The following is a 16,168-nucleotide window of genomic DNA, read 5'->3' on the forward strand; positions in this document are numbered from 1 at the left end:
AATTTTATTCAGTGCTTCACTGCGCACTTTTATAACCTAAGAAGACACGTGTAAACTTGTAATAACAGGCTTAGGCCCAATTACTACACCACGACCCAGTTTGACACAGATTCATATCTTTTATATAATAATTTGTTTGAATAAGTATTAGACGTTTTACGCCTCACATAAGTTCTAGTGTAAGAATAATAATTATTTAAATTATATATATAATATATATTTAATGTGTGCCACAAGCTTTCTATAATACTAAATATTATTACAAGTTATTTTAATATGTAATCGATTCTTTAAAAGATGACAAATAAATTTGTAAAATGTTTGTGTAAGCTTTTTGCAAACCCGACTAAAGACTGTTATAGATATGTAGTTCATATTCAAATTTTTAGTATACATGTCTATATTACATTATTTAAGTTACTTAAATATCTCTCATTTATTTAATATTTTATTATAAAATTTGTGTCATTATAATTTACTTATCTTTATTTAATACTGAGAAAATTAATTCATGTCACTTTTATATTATACTTTTAATAATATTAAATATTTTAATTTAATTTTTTATATTTTGTAAATATGTATACAAATAAATAAGACACAAATGGATATAGGACTCGTAGAATTTCAATAATGGATACAAACTTTTTTTCCAAGAAATATAATCAAAATTTGTAAAATAAATGTTAATCATAATAATCATGTATCACGATTAAGTTAGATTTATCCTTCTGTCACTTTTTTAATCCATTACTTTTTGAGAAAGTTAATTATTTATTTTGTAAAAATAAATCTTTTTATTCCTATATAAATATAACGTTTTAATTTCAATTCTTTTTTTTAAGTCCCAACAATTATTAATTTTTTATTTTTATTAATACATTGCTTTTAAGTTTGGCTTATCTATTTGACACTTTTAGTAAAATAACATAAGACGATATTGTGATGAGGTTTAGTCATTTAAATATGAAGATGCGTTTGTCATACTATATGGAATCATCTTGTTGCAACTATAGAAGAAAACTTCATCCAGAAAACATGTTCTCTTATCCTTAATATAAAATAACAAAAGAATATTTTAAACATACAATTTCAAAAATAAAATATCAAATAAATTAATTGTCTTAATAGTTTCAAACGGATACAATGTAGAGAAAAAAAATATTACATATTTCTTTATTCTTTATCATTTATATTTTTATCTCGTTTAATAGTTTTATACCATTTAGAAATTGAGGTCAAATGCAATTTTAATACTATTTTTTTACTTTCTAAGATATCTTTATAAACAAAACCATGATAAAATTTTAGTCTCCATGGACAATATATATTTATATTTTATTAGTATAGCTATTAAATTAACATACAATTTTATTTTACTAGAGAAATTAGTAAGGAAAATATTTGTAATTAATCATTTATTAATTTGTGAAGAAATAGCATAAGAATAAAATTGTAGTTTATTCATAATAAAATAACTTCAAAATTTATCAAAATGTATATTTGTAATTATTGACTGATTGGATAAAGCTCATTTCGAGTGAACTAATATAAAACTTATGTACATTGGTTTCATTTTCCTTTAAATTTAAAGTTCTGATCAATTTCATCAACAAAATTAAGAAGTTGTATCTTTCAAAACAAATATGGTATAATTGTGTAATTAATTAACAAATTTGTGTGTTGATTTAGTCTAATATGGTGTACTCGCTTGTGGTATCACTTATTGTTCAATTACAACCTAAGTCAAAAATCATGATAATGTTTGTATTGTGTATACTATTTTATTGTTAAGAATCTATGTTTCTATTGATGATAGTGTATTATTGAGTTTTGATTCCTTGACTGACATGTCCTATTTGAAGAATTTTTATTTCATTTTATAGTTTGTAAGATTTATAAGACTTAGAATTAATTTTAAAGTAGTTCCTAACTGTTACACAATCAAGGATCTGATATGATTGTAATTATTGTCAAATATTGTAATTAGCTTAAATTGGGATATCTACTTAATATAGGAAAGATAGTTGCCTAGTTTCTAGAGATTTAGCTTATTTCTCTCCTAATGTGATGTAACGGTCAGTGTATTCACTTGTATATATTTTGCCTCTTGATCAATGAAATATATGCTCTTGAGGTTTACTTTCATGGTATCAGTAGCATCTCTATAATCAACTCTGATTTTTTTTACCTCTGCAGCATGTCTAAAGATCAAAACACAACTCCCACCAACAATGCCAACTCCTCTACCTCCAACAACCTTAATCTGGAGAGCCCTTATTATCTTCCCTCTTCTGATAATCCTGGACAAACTCTTGTGAGTGACGTCCTTACAGGTCTCAACAATTACAATCCATGGTCTCTTGCCATGACAATGGCTTTAAAGGGCAAAAACAAATTTTGCTTTGTTGATGGCTCTTTAATGTCCCCTGCATCCACTCATGAAGATTATCACCGTTGGTCTCGTGTCAATAATATGGTTATGTCATGGATCCTCAACTCCATTGATCGCTCTCTGGCCCATACTGTGCTTTATGCAGAATCTGCCGCTGCTGTTTGGACAGATCTCAAGGCGCGCTTCTCCTCCAACACTGGCCCTCGCATATATGAGCTTGAACAAAATATTGCTACTCTTCAACAACAAGATTTTTCAATTGCACACTACTTCAATCAGCTTCGCTCCCTTTGGGATGAGTTATCTCTTATTGATCCTCCACCAACGTGCACTTGCCAAGGTTGTACTTGTGGAGCCAAAGAGACTTATATCTCCCAACAAAACAAACGACGCCTCATGCAGTTTTTGATGGGACTCAATGACAGCTTCAGTCAACCACGAAGCCAGTTACTTCTTACTACATCCCTTCCCGATGTTGCTCATGCCTATTCCCTTCTCCTCCAAGATGAGGCTCAAAAGGCCCATACACATCCCCCACTGACTTCAGAACGTGCAGCCCTCCAAACTCAACCTGCACATGCTTTTTTGGCCAAACNACCACCTTCTCGCAGTCGTCCCAAATGTGCGCATTGCGGCATCCTTGGTCATACGGAGCATAAGTGCTATAAGCTTCACGGATATCCGCCAGGGCATCGCTACTACCATAAGGGGAACACTCATGGACAGTCATCTACTTCATCCACTCGTGNTGACCNACGTCATGNTGCTGTGAAAGATCCTTTATCTGNAGATTCNTTACAGCAACTTCTTCGCCTATTAAGGGAGGTAAACCAACCTAAGGCCAATCTCACAGGTGCGTCTCTAGCTCTTTATTCTGCCCTCTGTATGCCTACTGAATGGGTTATTGATACTGGCGCAACAGATCATGTTTCTTTCACCCCTTCCTCTTTTCAACAGCCACCTATTCCTTCTTCTCTTCATAAATCTATTTGTGTTCCTAATGGTCATTCGGTTCCTATACATGGCTTTGGAAATGTACAGATAACATCAGATATCATCTTGACTGATGTCTTATTTGTACCCTCATTCAAGTTCAACCTTTTATCTGTGCCAAAACTTACCCAGACTACTAATTGTTCTGTTTTCTTTTATCCTGATCATTGTGTATTTCAGGACCATTTGACGAAGAAGGAGATTGGTCGGGGCCATAAAAAGGGTGGACTCTACTTCCTTGATGTCTCTACCTTTGTTGCCGCCGTCATCACTACCTCATCCACCACTTGGCATGCTAGGTTTGGTCATCCATCATCAAGTGCCCTCAAGTGTTTAGCTCCTGTTCTTGGTTTCAATAAAGACTCTTGTGACCATTGTGAAGTCTGTCATTTGTCAAAACAAACAAGACTCCCTTTTCCTTTACACACACCCACTAGCAGTAGTTTGTTTGAATTAATTCATGTTGATGTTTGGGGAAAGTATGCCACACCTACAAAAAATGGTCATCATTATTTTTTAACTATTGTTGATGATTTTTCCCGTGTCACCTGGACCTATCTCATGAAATACAAGTCGGATGCCTATTCTTTGTTAGTTCATTTCTTAGCTTATGTTCGAAATCAATTTCAGACATGTGTAAAAACAATTCGCTCCGATAATGGCACTGAATTTACAAATAATTCATTTCAGAAAATTCTTTGTGACTCTGGGATTCTCCAACAATTCTCTTGTCCCGGTACCCCACAACAAAATGGTGTCGTCGAGCGTAAGCACCGACATCTTCTCAATGTTGCACGGGCTTTACGTTTCCAAGCCGATCTTCCACTAATCTTTTNGGGTGATTGCATTCTTACTGCCACTTATTTAATAAATCGGACACCATCCAAACTTTTAGCCGGTCAAACTCCTTATGAAAAACTCTATGGCCATCCACCTGATTTCACTCACTTGCGTACATTTGGTTGTTTGTGCTATGCATCCACTTCACATGATCATCCAAATAAATTCGCACCTAGAGCTAGACGTTGCATCTTTGTGGGGTACCCTGCTGGTCAAAAAGCCTTTAAACTATATGACATTGATCATCACACATTTCTAGTTAGTCGAGATGTCATCTTTCATGAAACAATATTTCCATTCAAGAATAGTAAGGCTTTGCATGATTTACACATGGAACGACACCCTCTTCCTCTACCCATTTGTGATCAAGAACCCATAAATTCACCCACCCCCACACCTTCTAGAAACACTTCTCCACTCCCTCCTACTGCTGAACCCAATGATAATGAACCCACACATACTGTTGAACCCTTGAACCCCTCCCTGCAGGTGACCAACCTTGAACTCACACATGCGGTTGACACCCCTACAGTGACTACCCTTGAAACAAGACACTCCGAACGTCTCAAAAAGCCTCCAGCGCACCTTGCTGATTACGTGTGCAACATGGCCTCCGCTCAATCTTCTTCCTCGTCTCCAGGTATGCAATATCCTATCTCAAACTCTCTTTGCTCAAATCCTTACTCAAATAACCATCTCCATTTCATTAATTCTATTATCAAGCACATTGAACCCACCTCATATACTGTTGCCCGTAAAGATCCCCATTGGAGACAGGCTATGGAGGACGAACTAAAGGCATTAGAGGCTAACAATACCTGGACTTTAGAGTTTTTGCCTCCCGACAAAACAGCTATAGGCTGTAAATGGGTGTATCGTATCAAATATAAATCTGATGGCTCCATTGACCGGTATAAAGCACGTTTGGTTGCTAAAGGTTACTCACAACTAGAAGGATTTGATTTTACTGACGTTTTTGCTCCTGTTACTAAATTAACTACTGTGAGGACTGTTCTTAGTATTGCAGCAGCAAAAAATTGGCCAACTCATCAAATGGATGTTTCCAACGCCTTTTTACATGGCAATTTACATGAAGAAGTTTACATGCAGCTTCCTCCTGGGTTTCGTAAACAGGGGGAGAGTCGAGTTTGTCGACTCAACAAGTCACTTTATGGCTTAAAACAGGCACCTCGCACTTGGTTCACTACCTTTTCGAGTGCTTTGCTTGAGGCTGGCTTTACTCAGTCAAGGGCCGATTAATCCATGTTCTTATTTACCCGTGCATCCCATATAACAATTTTACTTGTTTATGTTGATGATATTGTAATTACAGGTGATGATGTGTTGGTTATTTCACTCTTAAAGAAATACCTTTGCAGCCGGTTCAACATAAAAGATTTGGGCTCATTGAAATATTTTTTGGGAATTGAAGTGGCACGTTCCAAGGCTGGAATTTTTCTTAATCAGCGGAAATATGCATTAGAAATTTTGCAAGACACAGGTCTTCTTGCTAGTAAACCAGTCACAACTCCACTGGATTACAATCACACTTTGGTTGCTGATCATGGTGAAGNNCTATCTGACCCTGCTTCATATNGGCGATTGGTTGGTAGATTGCTATACCTTACAGTCACCCGACCGGATATCACTTATGCAGTTAACTTACTGTCACAGTTTATGTCTTCTCCTCGTGACACACACTGGCAGGCAGCACTTAGAGTGGTGAGATATATCAAATCTGTCCCGGACCATGGTATCCTACTCTCATCTAATTCTTCTTTACGCTTGCATGCTTATTGTGATGCGGATTGGGCTTCTTGCCCCACTTCTAGAAGATCAACCACTGGTTATTGTATATTTTTGGGTCCAAGTCTCCTCTGCTGGAGAACCAAAAAGCAGTCAACAGTTTCTCGCTCCTCTGCCGAAGCAGAGTATCGAGCCATNGCACATGCNGTTAGTGAGCTCACATGGCTGCACACTCTTCTTCATGAATTNGGTATTCCACCACATCCTGCAACTTTATCTTGTGATAATCAAGCTTCCCTCCATATAGCAAACAATCCAGTCTTTCATGAAAGAACAAAACATGTTGAAATTGATTGTCATTTTGTTCGAGATAAAATTCAAGAAGGAAAACTTCGAACCACATTTGTCTCCTCAAATCAGCAATTGGCAGATATCTTCACAAAGGCTCTTCTTCCGGCTTCACATACTCAGTTAATTTCCAAGCTCATGTACCTTCCTAGTTCTTGAGCTTGAGGGGGAGTGTTACACAATCAAGGATCTGATATGATTGTAATTATTGTCAAATATTGTAATTAGCTTAAATTGGGATATCTACTTAATATAGGAAAGATAGTTGCCTAGTTTCTAGAGATTTAGCTTATTTCTCTCCTAATGTNATGTAACGGTCAGTGTATTCACTTGTATATATTTTGCCTCTTGATCAATGAAATATATGCTCTTGAGGTTTACTTTCACTAACTATTTGATATATAAGAAAACTTGTTAACGAAAACTTAAAAATAATCTCTTAGTTGATTAATATGTTTGAAGAAAGAGAATATTCTAATTTTAATGATGGTGAATCAGTTCAGATAAAAAAACATGGTGGAAATAAGAAAAATAAAATTAATATGAAATCTTTCAAAACAAAATTTTTTAGAAAACAATAATGTATTGTGAGAGGACTAATTAATGTTAAATCTCATATGCCAATGAATTTGATTATCGAATTTGATTTATATAATTACTTAATATTTTCATAATAAATATTTTTTAATACGATATATTCTTATTATATGATTTTATCATCTTATCAACATCAACTTATTTATTTGAAAAATAACTTTTTTATAACTACTTATTACCTTTTTTAAGCAGGATAATGAATATTATTCCATGTTTTTCTATTTTTTTTTTGGAAAATGTTTGTTTAACACCATCTTTTGACACAAATTGATACCGGCTGACATGTCAAATTTGTATTGGATGGCTGAAATACATTAAAAAATTCTATTTGAAAAAGCACAGAAGGGTAGAATTGGAAATCTGATGGTATGAAAATTGAATTTGGCGGTTTCATTTTTCATCTTCTTTCAGTTTCGTTCTGAGCATTGTTCTTCTCTCCCATTCTCCCATTCGCATCTCTCTCATTCGCCCTGTCTCCATTCTCCTCTCCCATTCACTTTTCTCATTTGGCCTCTCTCCATTCGCCTGTCCCATTCACGTCTCTCCCATTCTAAGCATTCTTCGTCTCTTCATTAGGGTGGCTTTGTTCATCGAAAGGTGTCATCTCAAGGAAAAGTGGTCTTTTGCATTGACTCTGTACCGGTAAGTTTTCTTTTGCGTTTTGGGTGCGTTTGGCGTTGTGGGTGTGTTCCCTTTAACGTTTTCTTTCGCGTTTGGCCTTTTGGGTGTGTTTTGCTATTTGGCTCTGTTTCTTGTTTTGGGTGGACTTTGTTTCTTGTTTTGGGTGGAACCATAGTTCATTGTTTTTTATCTTAGGTTTTTGTGTGTTGTGAACCCTAATGTTCATTATTGTTTTACGATTAGGTTGATCTGACAATATCAATGTTTTCATTTCATGAGGAATTGCTTGCTTTTAGAAAGCAATATGTAGTTGATTGGATCCTGGACGACGAAAACATAAGATTACTGGATGCGCTATTGGTGTATGGGTTGTTGTAAGATAGTCCTGTGTTCAAATGTAGTGAACATTGTAAGAAACATTATTGTTTATGGAGACTGTGTATTTTTAATATATAGAAACACATTGTACAAATTGTTATATGAATAAGAAATATGATTTCTACCTTGTTTATGTTCAATGCACAAGGATGTTGTAATCGTTAACACGAGTTTGTTTGTAATCGTTTATATATTTGAAGACATTGTACAGATGATTATTGCAATACAACGATTGTTGAAGATTGGTTATGTACAATGTTGAAATAATTGTTGATTGATGATTGATGTCGGGGTTTTAGTGGAATCTGCCACAAAAAGCACTCCTGTAATCGTTTACAAAAGCCTTGTAATCGATTACGCGAGCCATAATGCACTTTTGGACATCCTGTTTAACTGAAGGAGCCATCTGTGCCAACATGGGGGACCACTGGTCATTTTGGGTGTTTTTTGAAGGAAACTTGACTTGTTTTTGTTTCATTTTGGGTGTTTATTGAAGGAAAGTAGATTGCTTTGACAAAATAAATAGTGTTGAATTCATTCATCTCAAAACAATGATTACAATAAGAACATTACATGACATCTTACTAAATTATAAAAGTGCACAATAACAACATTGAAACTTGAATGCAAGTACAATCATCCAATAACCAGTCTTAGAGCTGATAACATACTATTACAGTACTCCATTAAAGTAAATTTTCCCCATTCACTAGAAAACATAAATTAAAGCATACGTAAATTAATCTATTAATTGTCTGCTTGTTTGGATGATGATGACGGTTGGTCTACTTCTGTGGATGATGATGACGGTAAGTCAGTTGGCCGAACAAATTTGCGGAGGATGGCATCCACATTGTCATCCTTTTCTGCCCACATTGGAAGTCGAATGACAGGTTTTGGCGTTCCTTCACCAGCTCAACTGATGGATGACAAATGTCAGGTGGAAAAACCTTCACAATGTTGTGGTGAACGATATTGAGGTAGTGATTATTCCCATATGCATAGAAGGATTTCTCCTAATAGAACACACCAAATCAAATAACACACCAAATCAACAAAACCCATACCGGATGCAAGAAAACACAAGAATCCCAATACCCAAACCTAAAACGAAATACCCAAACCTAAAGAGGATAGAAGGCATTTACCTTGGTCCAACGAGGTCCATTCCGGAACTTGCCATTTCAGAACACTGGAGAGCACTTGAAAGCAATGGAGAGCACGCAAAAGGGGAGAGGAGAGGAGAGGACGTTGGGAAACGACGGGAGAGAGACAATCTGTCACACAAAACCAATGAAAAAGTCGAGGGGGTAGAATTGGAATACAAAGTTTCTGAAAAGCTTTCCATTTTGCAAGCCAAATTTTAAAAAAAAAGTAAAAAATAACTATCCAATAGGACGTTGACATGTGGCATTATCAAATATGTGTCAAAAATTGGGTGTCAAAATAACGAGACCCTTTTTTCTTTAGCTTTTATTTTAATAAAATTTTCTTATCTTGTAAATTGACTAACATCAATTTATTTAAAAAACAACTTATAAATAAAACCACATCAATGAATGAATTTGGCGTGATAATCCATGTTTTTCTATTTTTTTTTATTTTAATAAAAACTTCATGTTTTTGCCAACATTTAATAACATCAACTTATTCGAAAAATAATTTTTGTATAATTATTGATTACTTTTTTTATATATAAAACCACGATAATGAATATTATTATTTTTTCTTTGAAATAAATAAAGGGTTGCTAATATAATATATTTGAATTTAAATTAGTCTTTTTTCCATAAACAAATTATATAAATTTTTAACAGCTGACTTATTTTTTTTTTAAATTATGGAAGTTATAAAAAACATATTTTTAACTAAATTATATGCATTTAATTTTATTGTATTTGGTATAAAAAATTTATAACGAATATTTTAAATTAATAATTAAATAATAGATATTTAATTTTAATATTTTAATAAATAATGTAATATAATTTAATGCGTGAAAATAATTATAATATCAATAAGTTCAACATGATATATATATATATATATATATATATATATATATATATATATAATATTGAAAACATTATATTTTAATTTTATAATTAAAATATTTTTTAGTGAACGTTTAGTTATCGTTATAATTTAAGCTTTTATGTCAAGACTACATGGAAAAATAAATAACTTTTTCTGACAAAGAAAGAATGCACTAAAAGTATAGAACAATATAATATTATTTTATCATGTTAATATAACAAATATTATATTACATTAGAGTAAGATTATTATTATATCATATTCACTAAAGAAACCCTAACATAAGTTGTATAAGTAAAAAATTGGATTCCAAATACATAATAAAATAAATTATTATTAGGAAAATTTATTTTCAAATTTAGGTTAAATAATTTAAAGAGAATAATTTTGTGAAAGACCTAAATAAATAGCTTAAATGAAAAAAAAAAGTTACTTTATTTGAAGTATATTGTGAGAGTCGTAACACTATGTTAAAGATAAATGACTATATAATTAGTAATTATTTATTTCTGTGCAATATACTAACTACATATTTATTTGTATGTATTAAATATATATAATTTTTAGAATAGATATATACAGTTGTTCTACTTGTTATATTTGTTATGTAATTTTTTTTATTCAAATAAAGATAAGCAACTGAAAATCAATTAGTCTTTTATTCCTTTTTTCATATATATATTTTATCTAAAATACTTTTCTTATAACTTTTTCACACTTTTAAAGTTATGATATTTTATATTGTTCACGTACTCTCCTGTATCTTAATAAAATGGTAAAGGGAAAAAAGATAGATATTTTGTTAAAATTGTTCATACCTTGTTTGGTGCTAATGTACCTACCAAGCACTTTGAGTTGATGTCTTTAAATATTTGTTTCATTGTGTTTTAGACATGATGTCTTTCCAAAATTAAATAAGCCTTTTATGCTAGTTATCAAATATGTCTTTTGATGATATTAAAAGATATTGATGTTATTCACTTGACACTTAAAAAGATATTACATGTTTGCAAGTTCATATTTTTTTAAAGAATGTTCTTTCTTCTTTCCTTCCACATAAGATGTTAATTATATACTAATGATATATTCAAATAATTCAACTTTTTCTCATCAACCAAATTCATTTGAATAATTTATTTTTCCTTTTCTTATTTATTGACAACATTTTTATGATCAGTCTAGTATCACATGCTGAGTCCTCTTCATCATGTCATTCATTATCGTCGTTCTATACTACATTTCGTAATAACTAAACTTTTCTCCATATTACTTCAAATTCAATGTTTCATTAAAAGACTAGAATAAAACTTGATTATTATTTTATTAAAACTTGATTATTATTATTTTATTGGATAAAAGTGGTTGGTAAAGGAAATTATAATAATTTTTTTTTAATCTAATGAATTTGCAAATGTGTTAAAAAAATCCTTAAAAAAAATCTTAAATCGATTTTTTTTCCCCAAAATTAAAACATACAATTTATATACCAAAACTTCTAAAAAGGTATTAAATATAAATAGTTGTTTGAATAAGTATTTAATGTAAGTGATTAGTAATTGTATTACAATGTTGTTATATAGCATACTTATGAGCTGTTATAATTGATTACCTAAATATTCTTAATGTAATTTTCTTCGATGAATAAGAAAAATGGATATACTTAATCTCTTAAACTCTTTTTCTTATGTAGTATGAAAAGTGATATTCCAAAATTCATTTAAATACCATAATTAAATTAATAATATCTAAATAAATGTTCAGGAATGAATTGTAGAAGTGTAATGAAACACAAAAAAAATAACTCAAATAAGAAAAGAAATCAAATATATACTTTTGTTAGAACTTTTTTTTTTGTGTTCACAAAATCAAGACTTAAAGGTTAATATTTTAGTTTTACAATACCTTTCTAATAAAATATATTGACATAATATAAAATTTAAAAGTTTGTAATAAAAATTATTTTTTCTATCTTAAGCCAATATATTGACATAATATAAAGTGAAAGGACTTTTATATTAAAATAAAAAAAAAAAAAAAAACTTAAAAGTAATATGGTACAATGAAATCCATCATCTCAAAGAATTATCTCTACAATGAAAATGATCTTTTCCAACTTCACCGGTTTGTTGGCATTTGTTAGTGCTTAGCTTTATTTAGTGGTGGGTGCCTAGTTTCCATTGTTTTGCAAATAATGCAAGAGCTCTTCTGAAAAATTCCCTTAGAATTCAAATCACAACAATGCATGATTAAACAAAATTGGCCAGAACATTACAATTTACTCACGTAGCTGCTGAAAATGATAACCGCAATAAAATAATAAAAGGGAGCATTAAGTTATTATATACTACACTACCCAGAAGTCAAATTGCAGTTAAAAAACAGGATTCAGAGCTTATGGATTCAGGCTGGGACTGTGATAAGAAGCCTAATTCATGCCTGAGATCATAAGTAGAACCAATGCAATATACAATTTGTACAACCCATAACCATTACTAGAAAAAAAAATTCTAAACTTGATATCCAAAACAAATAGAAAATTGACGAGGGGAGCTGTAACAGAAGTTAGTACACAAAATTGAATATTAATCATATGTATCCATGTCTTTGGGTAAAAGAAAATGTTGAAGGACTGAAAATTGAGTGAATGGTACGGACTCGCTTATAAGATACCGACAACCGCAGCCACCCTTCATATAGCATGAAAGTAAATTCAAACTTAAAATTATGTTTCATCTTCTATCAAACAAGTTAACATTATAAAAAGTAAACAAAAGACATCCTATTTCATTTTAACAACCAATCCTATTCCATATTCCAACTCTATTGCCTATCATATCCACTGAAACAAAATTTCAAGGCCTAGCAAGTAAGAACAATGAAACAGCAATTTCTAACAATCAAGGTTGTACGCCGCCCTCCCCCACCAGCCAGCAAAAAACACATGCATTATTACAACAGAAGTTGACTACCAAAATTCCACCCAAAATGAAAAATCCACAGCAAAAAGATACCAATTGCATGCATAGTCACACAAATATATGCAAACTTCAACAGGACACTGGCTTCCAATCTTTTAAGTTCTAACCTAAAGGAAAATCCACAGAAAGCAAACCAAGCAAGCAAGATGGTTTGTCTCAAGTACTTAAACAATAGTGAGATTATATCTATTGCACAGCTGGAGTAATGCGGCTTGATTTGCCGGATCTACCAATTCATTGATGACCTTGGGGTACCTTCCAGGAGAAAGGGTCGAGAGCCGAGACAACGAAGCAACAAAAAATTCTTTGGGATCACTTATATCTTTTAGTGGATCTTCTTCTTTCCTCCCAGCATTGTAAAGACGAACAAATGCGGCAGTGTAACCAACATTTTCTGTAATATCTGGCACAGCAGGTTCCTCCTCAGTCCTTTCCTGTTCTGGCCGTGAAAGAAGAGTGACAATACTGTCCACCATCTTACCCCAGGATTCAGCAGCTGCAGGATCCAAAAGAATGGGAGATTCACATATGAGTCTGGTTGAGGCAACAGCAGCCAACTTAAGCTCGATAGCTCCCGTAATCATCTTAAGATTAGGTATCCAGAATTGACTCAAAATCACATTAAAAATATCTGGCTGCACACCGTTCATAGTGTCCACAAGGTTTGAAGTCCCGTGTTTAATCAGAAAAAGTGAAGTAAATATCAGAAGAGATTTTATCAGTTTCACTGTTCGTCTTTTTTGGAGCTCCCTGAAAAGAGCAGCCCAGATATGGGAAATATAAGGTTTAATAACATCGTACTCAAGACTTTCAATCACGGTGTTGAGTACATAAAAACCTTGATCGGATGTGCTAGAAGATTGTACAAGTGTGTCAAATATGCCAAGCACCTTAGTTAGTCTATCCCCTTGGTTGATCTCATTCGGCGCCTTTTGAAGGAAGGCCTGGAGTAGACGCACAAGTGCAGGAACATTTGGTGATCTTTTCCAAGAATCGGGCGACAAAAGAATCACAAATATCTGCATGTAAATGGGCGGGATGGGTGATCTGTTTAGCTCAACAAGCTGAGCAAGCAACTGAAATGTGTATGGAAAAAACTCGGTTACATCATTGGTCAAAATTATTTCAAGCTTAGGGAAAAGGCTTGCCTCGAAAATAGATACAGACAAGCCCTTCTCACAGCCTCTCTTCACAAGAATAGCAACAGACTCAAAAATATAATGGTTGAAAACAGGATTTTTAGGATTTCGGCAAACTTCGCCAAGAATAAAGGTCAGCCCCTCAATGCAAACTCGAGAAACATCAGCAGAAAGATCAGCAACCCCGAGAACCCTCATAATGCATTTCATCACATATTGATTCTCCTCAGACTCTTGGTGCTTTAAGGCACTGAAAAGATTGTTCATCAGTAACGGGAAGATAGGATTGATGTCTGCTGAAGTATAGCGCGGTTCACCCACCTCATCCTTTACCGACAAGAGTTTCTCAATACAACTTGCAGCGTAAGAATGTACAACATTTGATTCCGAAGCAAGGAACCGAACCAAATCCGGGAAAAACTTCAATGCCACGGACTTGGATATTTGATTACGGAACATAGTAAAAAACTTTACTGCACCTGCCTTAAGCATGGGATACCCATTCACATCGGGACTCTGCAGCTCAGGGACGATTACGGATTCAAAAAAGCTCTGAACGTCAACAAGCTCAGTGGAGACGTGACTGGTTCCAGCCTTCTTGGTAGCAAGAGAAACAACCAGGTATATAGCACAGTCCTTGTCCTTCCAATTATCCACAGGGTTGGCAGCAAATGAACTCAACAAACTCTGTATCTGCGAAGAGACAATGTTCCTCACAACATCCCCATAATGCGTAGCAATTCCCTTGAGAAGCTCACAGGCAATCCTCCTCCTAGTATCAAGATCACTACCTTCCATATCTCTTCTTATAAACTCTATATAATTCATCTCAAAAAGCTCCTCATCGTCATCCCTCAACTTCACATTGGGGATCACAATTCCCTGACAGATCTGGGGAACAACCCCTTCACTGGCAAACAAGGTATGGTGAACACTAGTACTGACCGTGGTCAAAAACTTGATAGCGGTAATGGCGAGCTGATCCCGGTTAGAAGACTGAGACACATTCCCCAGCAAGGTCCACACAGCAAGAGCGAAATCATTCAAATAAGCCTGAAATTCCTCCTCGTTCTTTTCCATATACAGATTAATATTCTCACAGACCTTGGCCCTAAGCTCATCAACAATAGCAAGACCATCGCCACCACTTCCCTCGAGAGCAGGATAAGTGGTGGTGAGATATTTTCGAAACTCACCCATCCACTCCTTCATGTGATCCTCGAAGAACTCAGGTAGCTCCTGAAAATTCAAAGAGTAAAAAATGCTACAGCACAGAGTCTGCGATTCGAAGAGCGGGCGCAGGTTCGCCCCGGAATTGACACTGGCGTCTATCAACGACGCCGTTTTAAGGAAAACCTCAAGCAAAGGCGCAGCAAAATTATCGAGGCAATACTTCAAATCAAGGAGAAGATCATTGGTTTTAAACGCGAAACGGAATTTGTTAAAAATGGAATCGGCGGTGCCGAGAATGCCGTTAACGGAGGCATAATCCGACGCCTGCGACGAGTTTTTCAGATTGGAAATGAGTTCGGGAAGTAGCGCCGGCCATGCCTTGGGGAAATCGTGCTTACCAATAACCGCTAGGGCTTCGCTGAGCTGACTCTGAATCTTACGGGTAGCGGAGAGCATGAGTGGAACGATCAGAGACTTTATCTGCTCCTTCTCCGGGGGGAGTATGGGAGACTCGGAAGACCACCGCGTGCGGAGATGGTTCTTGAAGTTCACGGCGGCCGCTTGCCTGATCTGCTCGTCCACGGAGGTCTCCGCGACGAGGCGGAGGACCACGAGGCCATAGTTGGGGCGATCGGAGGCATCGGCGAGGGAGGATTCGGCCCGGCGGCGGGGTTCGGGCGCCGGTGACAGCGTGTTGAGAAAGCATTCCGACAGGAATTGCAGAGTCTGAGGGTTCCAATCCATCACCACAAAACTTAGTGAGAGACTTGAATTGTTACTACTTGGGGAGGGAAAGTGAGTTTTTCAAGTTTTGAACACTCTTACGATTTTTCATATACTACTAAAAGTCCAAAACCTAACGTTACTAAAACACGTTTGGACGTTACTCCTTCCACCTCCCCATTTTCATCCTCCACCCCCAC

General features: G+C 34.5%; 2 protein-coding genes across 2 annotated transcripts; one reads left to right on the top strand and one right to left on the bottom strand.

Annotated features, from left to right (window-relative positions):
* The first annotated feature begins 5,491 nt into the window (after positions 1-5,491).
* LOC106754027 (uncharacterized mitochondrial protein AtMg00810-like) lies at positions 5,492-6,481 on the top strand. Its single transcript, XM_014635960.1, has one exon. The coding sequence runs from the start codon at positions 5,492-5,494 to the stop codon at positions 6,479-6,481; it is 990 nt and encodes a 329-aa protein (XP_014491446.1).
* Positions 6,482-12,719: 6,238 nt separating this feature from the next.
* LOC106754154 (exportin-2-like) lies at positions 12,720-16,168 on the bottom strand. The gene has a single exon (XM_014636138.2). It carries the CDS (start codon positions 15,987-15,989, stop codon positions 13,098-13,100), a length of 2,892 nt encoding a protein of 963 aa, XP_014491624.1. The 5' UTR covers positions 15,990-16,168; the 3' UTR covers positions 12,720-13,097.

The sequence above is a fragment of the Vigna radiata genome, unplaced genomic scaffold (assembly GCF_000741045.1).
Source record: "Vigna radiata var. radiata cultivar VC1973A unplaced genomic scaffold, Vradiata_ver6 scaffold_83, whole genome shotgun sequence".
NCBI classification, from domain to species: domain Eukaryota; kingdom Viridiplantae; phylum Streptophyta; class Magnoliopsida; order Fabales; family Fabaceae; genus Vigna; species Vigna radiata.

Coding starts and splice junctions, on each gene's coding strand:
- LOC106754154 (XM_014636138.2), bottom strand. CDS start 15,989: ATGGATTGGAACCCTCAGACTCTGCAATTCCTGTCGGAATGCTTTCTC.